Below are 18,394 nucleotides of genomic sequence, written 5' to 3' on the forward strand. Positions count from 1 at the left end.
TCAAAACACCACGGGGTCCAACAATCTCCCCCTTTTTGATGTGTATCAACCCAAGTTCAAGTTAGGGTAAAAAATAGACAAATAGTAATTTTAAAGAAAATTACTAAACTAACATTTTAAGTATAAATTTGCAATAAGTAAAATTGCAGCTAAATAAAAGTTTTAAAAAAAATTTAAAAAAAAATTATCTCCCCCTAGACTTGTACTAATCTCTTCCCCCTTTGATCACAGCAAAACGGGGTAAGAGTTTGATATTAAAAATATTTAGTCGATTTTTAAGTTAGACAAATTTTGAGTAAGATGAATTTTCCAAAATTTTCTAAACATAATGGAATTTTTCAAAAGGATTTCTAAGTAAACTAAATTTTCAAAAATGTTAAAAAAAAACTTTCAAAGCATTATTTAATTCTAGTTTAATGCTTTTTCAGAAAGTTAATTAAATATTTTATTTCAATATTTCAGCTTCCAGGTCGTGGCGAGGCACTAGGCCTTCTTGGTTATTGGAGTAACAACCACTTCCTTAGACAAAGTTTCATAAAGAAATTCTTTGTTTAATTTTCTCTCTTGAAAACTTTAATTAAACAAATTAATTTAGTACAGATTTCGGAACCCAATAGAGGTTCCTTCCTACAGGATTATTCAAGAATTTAGGGGGTACATAGTTCTTGGGCACTCTTCTAAGTTGACCCTGATGATTTCCAATGTACTAGTTCAATTTTCCATAAATTCTAATTTTTTATTTTGGGAATTTATTTAAACATGCATTATTTTTAAATTTTTCAACTTCAATTTTTAATTTTTAATTTTCTGATTTTAGATTATCATATATCTCAAGTGGACATGCTTTTTACTAATTTCATTTTCAATTCAGTATTTTCTTTTTCTAATTTAAACAAATCTTTAGAAAGAGATTTGATAAATTTAAACGACTGAGTAGGGGTTAGAGCACGTACCTTACTTACCTGACTTGGTGATGCTCCGCCTTCACTGCAGCTTTCCTCTTCTGATGTTCCTCCCCCTTCATCTATGCTCATTTCTGAGGTTGACTCTTCTTCCAACTGATGGCTTGCCATTAGCGCTAATCCCGAGAATTCTTCGAGGTCTGACTTGGAGGATGATGAATCTGACTAAGTGGCCTTCAGGTTCTTGTGCTTGGAGGATTCTGGTTTCTTGTACTTTGTCTTTACCTTCTCTTTCTCATTTTTCTTTAACTTTGGGCAGTCATCCTTGATGTGCCCTTCTTCATTGCAATTGTAGCAACGGACTGTCCTTATCTTTGGATGACGTTTACTCGACTGCGATCTAAATTTGTTAGATTTGAAAAACTTATTAAAACGTCTTACCATTAATGCAGCTTCATTTTCGTCAATCGATGCGTCAGAGTCAGAAGCGTTTGTCTTTACTTTTAAGGCAATGTTCTGACTAGTCTTCTCTACTCCATTGGGCTCTGCAACTCGAGATTCATGAAGTTCAAATATAGAAAACAAATTTTCTAAAGTACTTACCTCGAAGTCCTTAGAGATGTAGTACGCATCTACTAAGGAGGCCCACTCTAGAGTTCTGGGGAAGACGTTGAGCGCGTACCGGATTGAGTCTCGGTTCGTTACTTCTTCTCCAAGATTGGTTAGTTTCGTGATCAACTCTTTGATCCTTGCTTGGAGTTGTGCTACATTCTCGCCTTAGTTCATCTGGAGGTTCGTTAATTGGGTCTAGAGGATGTCGCGCCTCGCTAGCTTAGCTTCCGAGGTACCTTCATGAAGCTCCAGGAATTTTTCCCAGAGGTCTTTCGCGGAGTCGTAGCTTTCGATTCGACTTACCTCTTGTGGTAGCAGCACGCTGAGCAGGTGAAACTCAGCCTTTCCGTTGGCGACGAAGTCGGCTTGCTCCTTCTTTATCTTTTGGAACTGCATAGCCATATTTCATAATTAAGCAAATGTTAAATTCTGTCTTGAAAAATACCTCCATTCGGCATTTCCACGTCGTGAAGTCTCTGTTGAACTTCGGGGGATGAATATTCGCTCCGGCTATCGTCTTGATCATTGTGCTTCAGTCGGCGGTTAGTCCTTCTGAGGCGGTCTAGTTCTGATATCACTTGTTGGTGCAGCGGAGGCCAGCAAGAGAGGGGTGAATTGCCTGCACGAATTAAAACTACCCTCCTCGGATTTTTCAACTCGACAGTGCAATAGCAATAATAATAAAATTAAAACTATAAAGCTAGAGACTCGGGAGTTAACCTGGTTACAACCAAGAAAGTTGTTAATCCAAGGCAATGAAAAGCGCGCAGTAGAAAAATCTCCTTCTCTGAAAGCGAAGAAGTCTTTTACACTCTTACACCTCAGAACTATTGCTAGGAATTGATTACAGAGTTGATGGAATAGTTGATGTCTAATTCCTAGTTCCAGAGGCCTTTATATAGCCTCTGGAAATCCTATCTCGGATGTCCGAGGCGCCTCCAATAGGGGTCCGAGGCGTCTCCAATAGGGGTCGCCTCCATCGAGAGAGTGGATAAAACTTTATCCAAAAGTCAACGTTCACTTCTGCCAAGTCCGAGGCGCCTCCAACAAGCATTGAAGGCGCCTTCAAGCTGGAGGCACCTCCAAGCCTAATGGAGGTGCCTCCAAGCTGGCTGGCAGCTTTTTCCAGCTTGCTTGCATCTTTGCTTCGTCTTCCGAAGTCCCGTTCTTTTTGGTGATTTCGGCCAACCGAAATAGGGCTCACCCGAACCCAATTCCCCGGCCTTCTCCTCGAGCAGTCTTCCTCCAGGCTTAACGCCCTCGAATGTCGTGTACGTTCTTCTCACCCATTGGTGTACTCTTCCACAACTCTCTCATCCTTCGGACACACCGAGCCCATCGGCTCCCTTCCCATGCCGTCCTTCTCGTTAGCTGTCTCTTCCGCTCGACTTCCTGCACTCCTAAGCTCCTGTACACTCAGACACAAGGGTCAAACACAAAGCAGGACCTAACCAACTTGGTTGATCACATCAAAACATCACGGGGTCCAACAATCTTTCCTCATTAGATATGCGTATATATGATGGACATTCAAAAACTCAAAGATGAAAGTAATCTACTTGATTTTCTGTCCATAGTTTCTCTAATACTTTGCCTTCTAGTGCTGCCCTTGATGATCTATTAATGAGAGAACATGTCATGTCAACTGCTTCTACAAAATTCTTTGCTAGCCCTATATTCAACCTGAGACATCTTGCCTTCTTAATGATTGTTCTGTTCAATCTTTCTACCACCTCATTCTGTTGAGGTGTCCTACGAACTGAAAAATGCCTCATTATCTCATGCTACTCACAAAATTCTTAAAATTTTGAATCTGTGTACTCAATCTCATTATCTAACCTAAGACATTTGATCTTCCTTCCGATCTAGTTCTCCACTTTAGTTTTCCACTGTTTAAAGGTTATAAAAGTTTCTGACTTGTGACACATAAAGTATACCCAGACCTTTCGTGACTAATCATTAATAAAATTCACAAAATATAAGTGTCCTCTACGTGATGCTACACTAGCTAGTCCCTATAGATCCGTACATACGTAGTCCATAATACCCTCCATCTTATTTGTTGCTGTCTTGAATTGCACTTTGCTATGTTTCCCAAGAATACAAAATTTATAGAATTCAAGCTTACACATCTTAATATCCTTCAACAAATCTCTTTTGTGAAGTTCTAGCATCCCACATTCACCTATATGCCTTAGCTGAATATGTCACAAAACTGTACTATCTGATTCAAATTCTACCGAGACGACTCCACCTACAACTGTAGTCTCTATCAACTTATAGATATTCTCTGCTAACTTTTGTCCTTTCATTACTATTAGAGCTCCCTTGCTGACTTTCATCACCTCACTCATTGATTTGTAATTGCAACCATTATCATCTAGTGTGCTTAGCGAGATCAAGTTCTTCATTACCTCTGGTATATATTTGACATCACATAGGGTTCTGATTATACCATTAAACATCTTGATTATGACGTTCCCTATGTCGATAACTTTGCATGACGCATTGTTTCCTATCAACACTGAACCAGAATCCACTGCCCTATAGGTGTCAAACTAATCCTTGTTTGAAATCATGTGAAATGAACATGCAGAGTCTAAAATCTATACATTCGTCAACTGCTCCGAACTCGACATAACTGATAGTATATCTCCATCATCGCTCTCTAAATTTTTCTCTTCAACTATACTTACAGACTTTGCCGAACTATCTTTATTCTCTACAATAAATTTCTTTATCTCTGGATAATCTCTCTTGATATAATCTTTACCTTCATATTTGTAGCATGTGATTAAGATTAAAGAGAACGACGGTGCATATTTTTCATATAAAACAATTTTAAAATTATTTTTACTATGAAAAAAAAATAATTTAACTTTAGAGTTCACCCAAATTAATCATTAAAGGTCCAGATTCTTAATAAATTAGTTAAATAAATATTTGATCTATAAAAAAAATATATTTTTATATATGCTATTTTTAATCGAATTTATCAATATTTGAATTTATTTTATTTTATATTTTTTATAATAGAATAATTATAAATAAATGTTATCAAATTAAATATCTAATTTATTCATGAACGCCCGACGAAAATCTTGATCCATTCCTGCCCATCTGCGTGACTTTTTTAAATAGTAGCATCATTGTTCCTCCTTCTGGAATGTGCCTTTTGTTATTTATTTATTTTTATAAAATAATGAGATACATTTCTGATTGTTACAATAAAGAGAAGATGACAGAAGTCGAGAAAATGAATTAATGGATATTGATGAGATATTGCATTGTTATACCTGATTCAAAGCTCAGACTTAATCATCGAAAATTTACTACTTAAGAAGAAAATTAGTTTTCATTGTTTTTCCTAATTTAATCGGACAGACTTTTCAATAAACAAGCTTAAACATATTTTTTAAACTTGATAATGTGAATAGATAAATTTGAAGACACTGAAGCCTATATAATTCAATATATCATTAATTCTCTCACATCACTATTCCATTTGTTTTTTAACACATGTTTCTCAAGAGGAAAACAATTATTATTAAAAAAATAGAAAAAAAATAATAAATAATAAATGAAAATAAATAAGGGCAAAAGTGGAATGAATGCGACTATTTTTTTAAATCAGAGAGACATCTTACATTAATTTTTTATAAAAACAACCATCATACCCGATCAATAACTTATGTATAATTATTCAACTACTCTTCAAAATATATATATATATATATATCATCGAAATCCTCAACTATTAGGGAGCATGGTAATATTTATGAAATCATAGCTATTACACATATTGTAGTAGTTATGATTTCATAGCTATTACAATTCATAATTAACATGTTTAAAAATATTCATGTTATACCCGTTAGAGTTTTGTAATTGTTACAACGCAGATGTAATCTTATTCACTTACCATTCATATTGTAACAGTTGTGAAACTATAACTACTATAATTATTATAACAGATGTGATTTCGTCTCTGCTATAATATAGATTGATCATAACATTCATATTATAACAATTATAAAATCATAGCTACTTTGACATTTATATTAATTATGGTTCCATAACTATTAAAATATGCAATCGGTTCAAAATTTAGATAGAAGATATAAGTTGGAGACAATAATAGAAATAATATAATGGAGGGTAACTAAATAATTGTACATGAGTTATCTATGGAGAATCCTTTTCATAAAAAATTAAAATGGGATGCCCTTGATGATCTAGAAAAAACTGAGATGCTCTCTTGATCTTGATTGTTGCCTAATAAATAACATCTAGTTATTTCCGTCCACCTTATAATAAATGTATACTTAATTTGAGATTGAACAATTTGCTTATCTCTTTATATTTCAACGTTTTGATTGCACAAACAGCACGATAAAAAGAGATGAAGAAACAACCTTTGTGAATTAAACTTAACTAATCACAGACATAGCCTCGTCTAAAAGCCATAACAAGTCCAAATCTGAGTAGATCACATGTCTTCACCAAAGCCAAAATTAAATTTCCTCATATATTAAGGTTGCAAAGATATGGCACCATCATCACCGTATTCCAAACGTTGTTTTAAGAATTTGACCCCTCAAGCTACTTCATCACCAGGTCGATCAATCGATCGATCCATCTAAGAGATTTTCGGATTCTTTGATATCGTTTTTTTAATTCATTTATGGCCCCAATCTGGAGGCAATGAATGCTTTCCGGCCTGTTGGCTGAAGCAACACGATGCCTTAACAAATTGGCAACTGGTACAGAGGGCTGAATTCTGCTTACCCAGCATTTATATGGATCGAGTTTGAAGTTTGAAGTTTGAAGTTTGAAGTTTGAAGTTATAATTATCTCATGCATTCTGTCAGGCCGCTCCAGTAAAGTTAAATAAGTTTTCATAATTTACCCCTTTTCAGAGAACTGAAACTGTCAAAAAAGGATAGTGCTAAGGTGATGATTTTATCCTTTAACCACCCGAGTTTGAAGTTTGAACCTGATCTTGTGATAAAGTCGGGCTCCATCCTGCAGGAGGTCAATGTCACGTGGAAGGTCAAAATTAAGACGATCAACGTCCCTAGGCTAGCGTCCGATCGGGCGACCCCATCAACCGATTAGACTAAGGAATGACTGGTCCGACATTACTACAGCTCGGTCTCAAACCGAGCTTCTGACGCTCAAAGGCCTAGCATCACCAAGGCAGGCGCCGACCGACGGGACATGTGCCAGGCGGACATCCCGATCAGCCAAAGATCATATCACAGCCAATGAAACAAAAACACGACCCGCTCAGTCCAGACAACGGAAGTAGCCGAGCGGCCTCCCCGCTCGGTCCAGACAACAGAATTAGCCAAGCGGTCATCCGCTCGACACACTAACAGACAAAAGCTGGCCGAGCGGCCCACCCACTTTGCCCACTAGCAGACAAAGGCAGGATCGACTGATATCCTCCTCGAGACCCGTGCCGTAGACAGACAGCATGGCTAGCGACATGATCAGGCAGAGAATCATACAACAGAAGCTTCCACTGTCTTGTTAGGATATGCTCGGGTTGTTGAGGTATGGTGTCAGGTATACTTTTCCGACACGTTCTATCAGGGAAAGCTTTGAGATGTGTGCACGCCTCGAGAAGCGTGCACACGCACCCCAGGGAGCCCTATATAAAGGACCCCAAGGTTCGACAAAGGTATGTTCATTCTACTGTAGCAACCGTTACGCTGTCACTTTCGTTTATTTGCTTGCTTGCTGCTTTCGTCGGAGATTTGACTTGAGCATCGGAGGGCCATCGTCGGGGAACCACTCCCTGTCTCAGCACTGGCATTTTGTGTTTGCAGGCTAGTCTCATCGGAGGTCCACGCACGATCAACAGGAGCGTCACATCCCCAACGTTCGTCACCTCCCCAACGTTCGTCACCTCGACTTTCGGACAGGATCAAATTTGGCGCCGTCTGTGAGAACGCACCTGTATCCGAGCTGAGAGGATGGAAGAAGCTGGACGACTTCATACGGTGACGCTCACTCAAGAGGAGCTCGACACACTTATACAATCGTGAGCGGCAAAATTAGTCGAGCAGCAGCAGCAAAGAGCACTAGCCGATCGGTTGGCTCAACAAGAAACATCGACCTCGAGAGGCCGAGCGGCCCATGAAGACCGACTGAAGCAATTGTCCATCTGGGGGCAGAATAAAGGGTCAACCGACACTCACAAGGAGACTCCACCCGCGCCTATTCCATTCCACCGAGCCTTGTTTCAAACGCCCTCCGAGATTGCTCAAGCCAATCAAGGAAGGGACTCTTCTTCAGATGAAGCACCCATGCGGGACGCAAGGAAAGGCAAGGCGCCCTGAGCTGATTCGTCGCCCAAGTGGATCAACCACCAGTTCTCCGAGGCAATCCTACAAGATCCGTTGCCAAGGCACTACGCTCCCTTGGCGATCGGAGAATATAACGGGTCGACCGACCCGGATGACCATCTTGGTAAGTTCGATAACGCTGCTACTCTTTATCAGTACATAGAGGGAGTCAAGTGCTGAGTCTTCCTCACCACACTCTCCAGCTCGGCACAACGATGGTTCAGAAGGCTGCCAGACGGGTCCATCCAAAGCTTCAAGGACTTCCGAACGCCCTTCCTACATCATTTTGCTAACAGCAGGCACTACCAAAAGACGAGCGTCAGCCTATTCTCCATGAAGCAAGGTCCCAGAGAGTCCCTCCGGGCATACATCCAACGATTCAACCAGGTGGCCTTGGACATCCCCTCAGTCTCCTCGGAGACCATGATGAACGCCTTCACCTAAGGGCTTATGGACGGGGACTTCTTCCGGTCGCTCATCTGAAAGCCGACTCTGGACTACGACTACATGTTGAAAAAGGCCAATGAATACATAAACGTGGAAGAGACCCAGGCGGCAAGAAGAAAGGAAACGTCATCCGAGCCATCAGCACCGACCGAACGAAGGCCGCTGATCAGCCATCAGTCACCACGCGAGCCCCGGGCCGAAGGAACACGACCACATCAGGAAGCAAGGCCGCACGCCGTTCAGCATGTGGCCTCCGAGCACCCAAAACCAAAAGGAAAGATATGAACCCCCCATGTTCTATTTCTTCCATCAGTCAGCAACCCACAATATCCGCGACTATCGCGGATTCAACTCAGTTGCCCAACCGGCGCCCAGAAGTTATCACCGCCTGTCTCCCTCTCCTAACCAGTGACATGGGCACCATGATATCGAGCGGCGACTATAGACCCTAGGGTCGAGCGATAACCTTAAAACCCAGACATATGACCTTGATGAATTTATCAATGATTGAAATGCGAGCATGACACCCGTTCGGGGCTACATAGTCAAAGACTTTGTGATAGACAAGCAAACATATGAGGAAGAACTACAAAATGACTTCATTGATAACAAACCAAAAGTTGCCGAGCGACAGTCAAACATTCAAAGGTTACAAGATCCCTCCTCACTTGAGATAGTCGAAGACTTCGTCCGACATCGAGTCGTTCAGTTGAACCCAGTCGATGACGCCATCAGTCAAAGAGCCGGAGATATGCATGTTCGCTTGCAACTGGTTGAACGTCCTAGTTATGGCCAGTTCGAAACTCCGGACAACCCGATTAACAACTTTATCAGAAAATTTCTCCAAACGGAGGTATTCTTGCTTCATGGCCTCGTAGCGGCTCGGTTCGGCATCCTCGTAAGACTTTAGAGCAGCGTAGGAGGACTCTAGAGCACCTTCAAGGGTCCTCACTTACCCTTGAAGATCAGCCTCCCTAACCGAACGGTTGTCCCGTTCGGCGATCAAAAAGTTCTCCGCCTCCTTGAGCTTCTCGGCTAACTTCCGAGCCTCCTAGTTTTTCAACTCCAAGTCAGCTATGGCTCGGTTCTTCCTGGAGACAGCCTGCTCGATCTTCTTGTCATAGGTTTTCACCTGAGTCTCAAGCCGACCCAACATGATGGCCTGATCGGTAGACTTCTTCCGCTCGGCCTCCAAGAGTTTATTGGCCTTCTCCAGATCGGCCTACAATTCGGTAATGGATAGCCCCTGGGAGGAAGAGGCTCCCCCAGAAATCTTGAGCTTCTTCAGCTCATCCTCCACAAACGTCAGGCGGTTGCACATCGCCACATTTTCCACCCAGTACTGCAAGCGACCAGATGGATGTCAGCGTCGATCGGAGGTAATTGGTAAATTAATTTCTAAAAGTTTAAATACATACCCCGGTGGAAATCTCCAGATGACTATTGGCGATCGCCTCCGGAGGCATCATCACCACCCACACTCTAGCCTCCTCCCAAATACAAGCGAGTCGTCCGTGGATGAAGATTTGATGCTCGAGAGAAGATGGATGCGCGCTCGGATCATGGAGATCTTCGGTCGACAGGTGGAGGATCGCTATTACGGAGCGCCGACCAGTTGGCGCTGATTGGGAAGAAGTTGCGTGGTCAGAAGATTGGGAGGTCGAGGTTGGAAGAATGTCGGATCGCAGAATCTTGCGCTGAGCTGGAGGGAGAGACGCGATCGGCTGGGCTGCGATCGGGTCCAATGGCAGATCGGCCAACGAGGGGGTCCGATAAGAAGAAATGACTTCTACTGTCCCAGGAGCAGCCGGAGAGGAAGTGCCTCCCCGCTCGGAAGAACGCACCACCGAGGCGGCAGAATGGGACGGGGTAGTACGACGTCTCTTGCGCTTGGAGAGAGGAACTCCATCGCTAGAGGACCCCGAGCTCCCAGTCTGAGTGGCAGGCTGCGTCTCAGGTGGGAGTGGGTCCGCCGTTGGTTCGGTGTGGGGTGTCCGATCGGCATCGCCTTCAAGTGGCGTCGCCTCGCTCTCGCCCTCGTGAGAGCCGACCAGAGTCAGGCCGAGGCTTGTCATCTCTTTCGCCGCTGCCGCCTCTATCTCAGCGTTCTTCAGCTTCATTAGACCGACTGCCCGGGCACACATCATTATGTCAGCTGCAAAAGAAAGAATCAATCAGTTAGACTCAAGAGAAGAAGACTAGGAAATTCTATACCTAGGCCACTCGGGAGCCTCATTCGGATCGGACATAGCCCGAATATATACATGACACCCTCCGGTAGAAGCTCGTGGATGTCATATTTCTGGCTGGCCAGCATGTTAGCTGCATGGAGGTAGTCCGGTTGGCTCTTGTATTTCTTCAGATCTAGCGGAGGTGGCAGTTCGACCTGCCACTTAGTGGGAAAGCTCGACCGCTCGGGGAGGCGCAGGAAGAAGAAGTACTCCTTCCAGTGCTTGTTGGAAGTGGACATCTTGTCAAAGAAGACAAGGCCGACTCGAGACTGAAAAAGATAAGTGTCCAGCTCAGACTGCTTGGGATAATAAAAGTAATGGAATACTCAAGGGATTAGGGGAATACTGTGCACTTTGAACAGTACGATCACCCCGCAAAAGAGGCGAAAGGAATTGGGGACGAGCTACACAAGAGGGACACGGAAGTAATTACAGACCTCAGTTATAAAAGGATGGATGGGGAATCGAAGACCGGCCATGAATTGGTCTCGGAAAAAACAGACTGTGCCGGTCGGCAGGTCATTGGGTCGATCGGACAAGGAGGCCAAAACTATTTCGTGGTCAGATGAAAGGTCAAAGGCATTTATGAGGCTCACAGCATCGCCTGCATCGAACCTGGTCTCCATGGTACTGTACCAGAGACCGGGAGTAGGGTTGGACGGCTGAGAAGAACTAGCCATGGCCGGAAGCAAGAAAAGCAGAAACTCGAGGGACGAAAAGGAAAAACGCAAAACACATGTCTGAACAATGGTGCGAGGAGAAAAGGATGACGAGAACTTGATGACAGGAAGGTTTGAAGGAGCATACGAAAAGGAAAAGTCGCCGCGGGAGAGGAGCACAAAGACGTCGGAGCACTGGTTGCATGCACAGAGTCGCCGGCAGCTATCGGAGAAGAAGACGCAAAGTGAGAAGGAGGACGCGGCGGCCTTATAAAGGTTGGGCTTGGCTGATTGGAGCGGTCCGATCTAGGTCACAGGAATCGGAGTGCAGATCCAGCCGTTGAATTCAAACCGACAGACGTCACATCTACGTCTGTCGCCTCGGACGTGCGACGACTACGACCGCGACACGTGGTATGCTCTCATAGGGCGGCATTTAATAGGCGCCATTATTAAACGTGGGCGCGTGCTTGACCTTAATGGGGGTGATTTGCATGAATTCCAAGGAGATTCGGATTACGTCAACATTGACCGCGCGGTTCACACTCATCCAAAGATGCCGAAGGAAGAATCTTCCAAGTGCAAACCCTCAAAACACCGAGCGACCTTGAATATCGGTCCTACATGGATCGGTCGGGGTCCAACCAGCATACTGGTCGATCGACCAACCAATCACCAGACTACCTTGTCCAGTCAGTCAGACTTGCAGCCTCCTTCGACTAAACTTGAGGGGGAGGCATATGATCCAATGATAAGGTTGGGCCCCACCCAGCAGGAGATCAATGCCACGTGAAAGGTCAAAGTCAAGGCGATCAACGCCCCCAGGCTAGCGTCCGATCGGGCGACCCCATCAACCGATCGGACTAAGGAATGGTTGGTCCAACGTTACTACAGCTCGGTCTCGCATCGAGCTTCCAACACTCAAAGGCCCAGCATCACCAAGGCAGGCGCCGACCGACGGGATATGTGCTAGGCGGACATCCCGATCGACCAAAGATCATATCACAGCCAACGAAACAGAAACACGACCCGCTCGGCCCAAACAACGGAAGTAACCGAGTGACCTTCCTGCTCGGCCCAGACAGCAGAATTAGCTAAGCGGTCATCCGCTCGGCCCACTAGCAGACAAAAGCTTGTCGAGCGGCCCACCCACTCGGGCCACTAGCAAATAAATGTAGGATCGACTGATATCCTCCTTGAGACCCGTGCCGTAGACAGACAGCATGGTCAGCGACATGATTAGACAGAGAATCATACGATGAAAGCTTCCACTGTCTTGTCAGGATATGCTCGGGCTATTGAGGTATGGTGTCAGGTACACTTTTCTAACACGTTCTATCAGGGAAAGCTTTGAGATGTGTGCACACCTCGAGAAGCGTGCATGCGCACCCCAGGGAGCCCTAAATAAAGGACCCCAAGCTTCGACGGAAGTATGTCCATTCTACTGTAGCTACCATTATGCTGCCACTTTCGTTTCTTTACTTGCTTGCTACTTTAGCCGGAGATCTGACTTGAGCGTCGGAGGACCATCGTCGGGGAACCACTCCCTAGCTCGGTACTGCCACTTTGTGCTTGCAGGCTAGTCTCATCGGAGGTCCACGCACAATCAATAGAAGCGGCACATCCTCAGCGTCGGTCATCTCGACTCTCGGATAGGATCAAAATCCAAAATCATATTGCGAGTAGAAATCGGTAACTTTGATCCCCAAGAAAAAAGATTTAATAGTGAAATTACCTAAATAAATATGTAAAGACATGCCCAATAGTTAGAGTTTTGAATAAGTTTTTTAAGGATCCTAATCATCAACAATATAAAATTTTATTGAAATATCTCTAAATAATTTTTTTTTGTGATCTAATTCATAGCATAAATTGTATGACTTCATGTATATTACATCAATTTCAAGATAAAAAAAAATAAATTTAAATTTTTACTATTACTCTTGAATTATCCATCTCAAACCTCATCTCTAGAATAATTCAAAAAAATTTATTCAAAATTTTTAATTTTACAAATGTCTAGAAAACCTAGGATGTCATGTTAACACCATCTAGAAACCATGTTTTACATCCACCTTTCCAACCACAACCGTGAAGAAAATCGCAAGTTAAAGAGAAGAAAAGGGGCAGCGAATGGCTCCATTAAAACGAGACCTTTCCTGATGAAGACAGAAACGTTCGCCTTCCCTTGGTCGTTTCCACCCTCCCCCCACTCTCCCTACGATTCCTTCCATCTCTCCGCCATGATAAACCAATTTAGTTTTGCAAATCCAAGAGCTTCCTTCGACTGCAGTGATTACGAGCAGGGCGAGGATGAGCATAAGGATGATTCGAGCACTCCGTCGCCTCTCCTGTGGAAGAACATGAACTTTCCGTCGAGTCGATTAGCCAGTAGCTCTCCGCGAGCTCAGGAGATCGTCAGTTACAGGCAGGAGATGATGGATTTGATGAGAGGCATGCCGGAGTCAGCTTATGAGCTATCACTGAGAGATTTGGTGGAGACTCCAAGGATAGTGAAGAAGGTGGAGGAAGCTGCAGAGACGAGGCAGGAAGGGGCCAAGAATAAGGCAGAGAAGGCCACGGATAGAAGCAAAGGAGGCTTGTTCCTCAAAACCTCTGTGCCAGTTTTAGATGGAGGGAAGACGAAGAGCTCGAGGTCTAATTCTTTTGCAAAGGTGTCTCCAAAGCCAGAAGCAGAGAAGGGGCTGCAAGAGTTGCAAGGCAGGGGAAGAAGCAGAATCAAAAGCAGTTCTGAAACAAGTAGCAGTAGCAGGTAAATTTCTTCAGACAAAAATCTCATGTGCGTGTGTTGTTCGAACGTATTATTTTGATGTTTCAGGAAGATGAGAGGCTGCTGCTGTGGCTTCTTAGCTACAAACAAGAGCAAGTCCAAGGAAGCATCAAAGGAAGTCGATTAATGAATCCTCTGTTAGATTCAGGAGGTTTGCTAATAGTGTAGTTATCTCATCAAGGACACGAATGGTTAGATTCTGGAGAGCTTGAGAAGTTGGAAAAATGGTTGTGATGAGATATGTGATGAAGTAATCACAAGGAATATTGAGGGTTTCAGAATTGCTTGCTGAAAAAAGAAAAGGTCTTCAAGTTGCATTGTAATTTGCTGAACATAATAAAACTCAGTTTACTAAATGGCCCTGTATGATACAATTAATAGCAATATCTGTAGATGTTAATTCATGAATTAGTTCATGAGGTTGAACTCTTGAACCACTATTCGATAGGTGTGTTGGTGTTGAACATTAACTATGTGAACTCAATAGGACCAAGATATAATAGTAAAAAGGTGGAATCCGTCATACCAGCAGCGGTCCCACACGGTCGGTCTCACGACCATTTGTGAGGAGATAAATCAGAAAGCTATAATTGACCAGTGCAGAGGAGGTTTTTTTTCCTCGACTTTGCCGAGATTCGAACTCTTGTCCTATGATAATAACTCCACTCCGCACTAACCAATTTAACCATGTCCCCGAGACCAATAGGACCAAGATATTGTGGCAAAAGGTGAATACGTTCGTCTCCAATGCCCCCGCAATAGGACCAAGATATGAACATAGAGATGTTTGTTTGAGAGTTTTGCTTCAATCAACATGAACTTAAGGAGCTTCATGAACATAAGAGATAGAGGCATGACTTGATAAGATATGTATTTATACATGTCACCTTAAAAAATTATTATTTAAATCACTCATTTACCATTTAAAATAAAAAAATCTTTACTGCCTTTTGACATTTACTAAACTTTGAAAGGTATTCTAAAAAAAATCTATTAAACAATTTACTGAGCATTCTAAATATTACTATATAATGCACGCTTATAGCACGTGTAGTTTCCCCGCCCTTTTATCTCTTTCTCTCGTTCTGGTTGCTTAAGAACCATCAGAATGCCGCCACCATTCGAACAGGAGCACCTCCTTTATTGGCTTCCGTTAATTACCCCAGCAACACTCCGTCTAATCCCTTTCTCCCTCCTCCATGATCACCATTACCAATAAAGCGCAATATGTAATCTAGTCGACCCCTGCAAGTTCTTGAGAAATCAACCTCAATCGATGCCGCCGCCGCCGGAGGAGGAGGGAGGGGCAGCCCGCCGCTGCTGTGTGTGGCTCGTCTCCTGTTGCTTTCTCATGGTGCTGCTCGCCGGCGGCGTCCTCCTCGCGCTCTACATCGTCCTTCCCGAGTCACCGGACACGGCTTCGTTCCCCGTCGCCGGCGTGGTCCTCGTTGCCATTCCCTGGCTCTTCTGGCTAGTCACCTGCACCTACCGGTGTACGAAGGCATGCGACGTCGAGAGGCCGCTGGTGAGAGCCGCCACCGTCGCTCCTGCCTCCGGTAATAAAGTGACGATCGCCGGCGGGGATGATTCGTCTCTCAACTCGCGCGAGAGCGAGGCGCCGTTGGCTTATAATTAGATTGTAGCAGGATTTCTTTCCTAATCTTCTTTTTTTTTTTCCGTTGTAAATATAAAAACTTCCACTTGATTGGTGGAAGGCAACGAGATCAAAATGAGATAAAAAATTTCACTCTGCAATTTCAGATTTCAGTACTACATGCTCTGCTCTGTAACTGGTTCTTCAGTTAATCAATCGATAGCTGCTCTTAAAGGGCCGGTAGACCTGCAGGTCGGTCACGATTCCGGCAACGGAGACGATGATCGCTGCGACGGTGATCATGAGAGACGTCAGGCTCAGCATTTGCAGGCACACCCACCGCGTGCTCCACCTCCGGATCCTATTCTGTGCCACGTACATCTCCACCGGGAAGTAAACCGTCAGCGGCCAGAAGCCGGGCGCCCGAGCAGCCCCACCACGTCGTTGAAGAATGGAAGCGAGCGTCAATGGCAACGATATTTCCCGCGTGACGAAACCGCAGTCTGGCCACGTAGTGGACGCCCACTTCTCCACGAAGGCGAACAGCGGCTGGCAGAAGATCTGGCAAGCACCGACGAGGTGGACGACGATGGCTCCGTTGGCGACGTTGAGGAGCCGAAGGGGGTAGAAGCCGAAGTTGGTGAGGAGGTTGCTGGGCACCTCGTCGCCAAAGGCCGCGTAGCCCATGCAGCCGCACAGCATGTAGAAGAGCATCGTCGTGATGATGCTCACAAGCGAAGCCTTCTCCATCACCCTTGCCTCCGACGGCGACGGCGCTTTGAGGTGTCCTGGATTTCTATGAGGACGAGAGAGAAGAAGTAGGCGACGGCGATGTCGCCGAAGGCCTGGAGGCTGTACCAAACCTTCTGGGTCAGCGAGAATGCGAGATGACGCCGATGCTGATCCCGGTGAGGCTACCTTTGAAGCCTCTGTCCTCTGTTCCAATGCAAGGAAAGATTGCGAATTCGGTGGTGGACCGACGACTTGGGCAATGCCCTGGCCGATGGAAGAGTAGGTGAAGGACACGACGGCGGCTAGAGCCACCAAATCTGGGAGAGGAAGATCTCTACGGCGACGAAGATGATCATGTAAGGAGTGCTTGGAGGCATGGCATGGCTTCTGGCCTTTCTCGCGGAAGCAATTCGACCTCTTGATGGCTCTGTTTCATGGAACGCAACCAAGCAAAAGCTTAGAAGGTGGAAGAAAGTTAACAAGAAATTTGCTTCCAGAAGTCGTCATTCCGGTGTTCAGCTCACAGCATGCTAATGGAAGCTGAAGACGGTTCGCGAGTTCACCCAGGTAGGAATGGATGATGATGTTGTCCGAAAGCGGTGAAGATAACTAACTATGGCTCTGCCGTTGAACTTATAAAGACTCCGTTGCGCTCTATAAAATCAAGAACGTCAGTACTAGGTTAGGAAAGGGTCTCCGATGTTGATCTTCTGACGCTTAAGTTAATTAACGGCAACAGTGAAGAACAAAAAAAAACTATAACAACAATAAGAACATAATCGCAAATAACGCATATTTCCATCGATATATGAACCCCTTTTATATGGTACTCTAATAGCGAACGTGCACACCTCTCAAGGCACGCCCATGTTTTTTCAATTGTTTTATGAAAAGATAAGTTAGAAAAATGTCCCTGACACTTTTCCTTAACAGGACATGCAAATACATGATTTGACAATGGAAGCTTCCGTCGTACGATTTACCTACTGACCATATTTTGTTATCAGCGACACTAACTCTCAAAATGATACAATGACCTAAGCAAGGGGCCCCACTATTTGGCCGAGCGGGGGAGCCGCTCTACTTGGATTCCCCGTCCGATCGCTCTAGGCCGTTCTTCTCCATGGCCACTCAGCTCAATAAGTTATTCCTCGTACGGACGGACAGGCGGTCCGATTGAACTAGTCCTTATAGGATCGTCACAATTGCGAACATCTATTCTCCTTTATTTAGTCGTCCGACTATTGGCGCGCAACCTATCGCTCTATCAGACAACAATTTGATTAGACGAGGCTCTAGGTCGATCGGACCCTTCAAGTCCAATCAAGCTGCTGTCACCCGCCCAACCAACTTTGATAACCCGGCAATTTTATGTCTTTGATCACCTTGACTTTGACCTCCACGTTAGCTGCTTTTCCTATCTTTGAATCGTCCTCGGCCGGCTCCTTTTACCACCGCATCTGATGGCGTTCATGTAGTTGTAGCTGTGCTTCCCGGTCATGGGATCGCTGGCCCAGAAGAGTTTCCCGGTCGCCCAGGCCAGCGAAAGTACGCCGGAGCCGATCACCGCCGTCACGATGTGTGCGCTCGCCATCCACAAGGTCCCTGAAATCAAACAAGATATAAGACAAATAAAGGTCGAATTTTGAGCCAAGGACGAGGACAAAAAACGAGCCCCTCGAGTTGCCACGGTGTTTACCAGTCCGCTTGGTCCGGCCGTCGTCGTCGTCGTAGCACTCGCTTCCACCATCGACGGTCTGGTGCCCGTCCCCAAGCTCGAGTGAGATGCTCTGGGGAGCGAAAGCAGTCTGCTGGCAGCACATGGCGGCGCCGTTCTCACTCATCTCGTCAACGGAAACAGATGGAAGTTGAGATCTTGCTGCTCTCCAGGAAAGGGAAGGACCGAGGCATGGTAGTGAAGCACTGAGGAACGGAGATCGCCCATGTCGCTGTGGTTTATACAGAAGGCCGGGAAGAAGGAGGAGGGGCAAGTAAATACCCCGAGAACCGCTAAGGTTCACTGATAATTTTAACCTATTTTTAGTTTTTCTATTTATTTATTTATGAGATGGT

General features: G+C 44.7%; 2 protein-coding genes and 1 pseudogene across 2 annotated transcripts; 1 reads left to right on the forward strand and 2 right to left on the reverse strand.

Annotated features, from left to right (window-relative positions):
• Positions 1-13,321: 13,321 nt before the first annotated feature.
• LOC122020649 lies at positions 13,322-14,343 on the forward strand. Its single transcript, XM_042578655.1, has 2 exons — positions 13,322-13,977; positions 14,044-14,343. The coding sequence occupies exons 1-2, from the start codon at positions 13,367-13,369 to the stop codon at positions 14,120-14,122; spliced, it is 690 nt and encodes a 229-aa protein (XP_042434589.1). The 5' UTR covers positions 13,322-13,366; the 3' UTR covers positions 14,123-14,343.
• Positions 14,344-15,793: 1,450 nt separating this feature from the next.
• Positions 15,794-17,115, reverse strand: LOC122019521 (annotated as a pseudogene).
• A 178-nt stretch (positions 17,116-17,293) lies between these two features.
• On the reverse strand, positions 17,294-18,394 carry LOC122021339 (amino acid permease 3-like). The gene is made up of 2 exons (XM_042579462.1): positions 18,021-18,394; positions 17,294-17,926 (listed from the first exon to the last, which is right to left on the reverse strand). The coding sequence occupies exons 1-2, from the start codon at positions 18,163-18,165 to the stop codon at positions 17,739-17,741; spliced, it is 333 nt and encodes a 110-aa protein (XP_042435396.1). The 5' UTR covers positions 18,166-18,394; the 3' UTR covers positions 17,294-17,738.

Source organism: Zingiber officinale, chromosome 9A (genome assembly GCF_018446385.1).
Source record: "Zingiber officinale cultivar Zhangliang chromosome 9A, Zo_v1.1, whole genome shotgun sequence".
NCBI lineage: Eukaryota > Viridiplantae > Streptophyta > Magnoliopsida > Zingiberales > Zingiberaceae > Zingiber > Zingiber officinale.

Excerpts from the sequence above, each read along its gene's own strand:
- LOC122021339 (XM_042579462.1), bottom strand. The coding sequence starts at position 18,165 with ATGAGTGAGAACGGCGCCGCCATGTGCTGCCAGCAGACTGCTTTCGCT. Across the intron at positions 17,927-18,020 it reads CGGCCGGACCAAGCGGACTG|GGACCTTGTGGATGGCGAGC; the intron begins GTAAACACCGTG and ends GTTTGATTTCAG.
- LOC122020649 (XM_042578655.1), top strand. The coding sequence starts at position 13,367 with ATGAAGACAGAAACGTTCGCCTTCCCTTGGTCGTTTCCACCCTCCCCC. Across the intron at positions 13,978-14,043 it reads GAAACAAGTAGCAGTAGCAG|GAAGATGAGAGGCTGCTGCT; the intron begins GTAAATTTCTTC and ends TTGATGTTTCAG.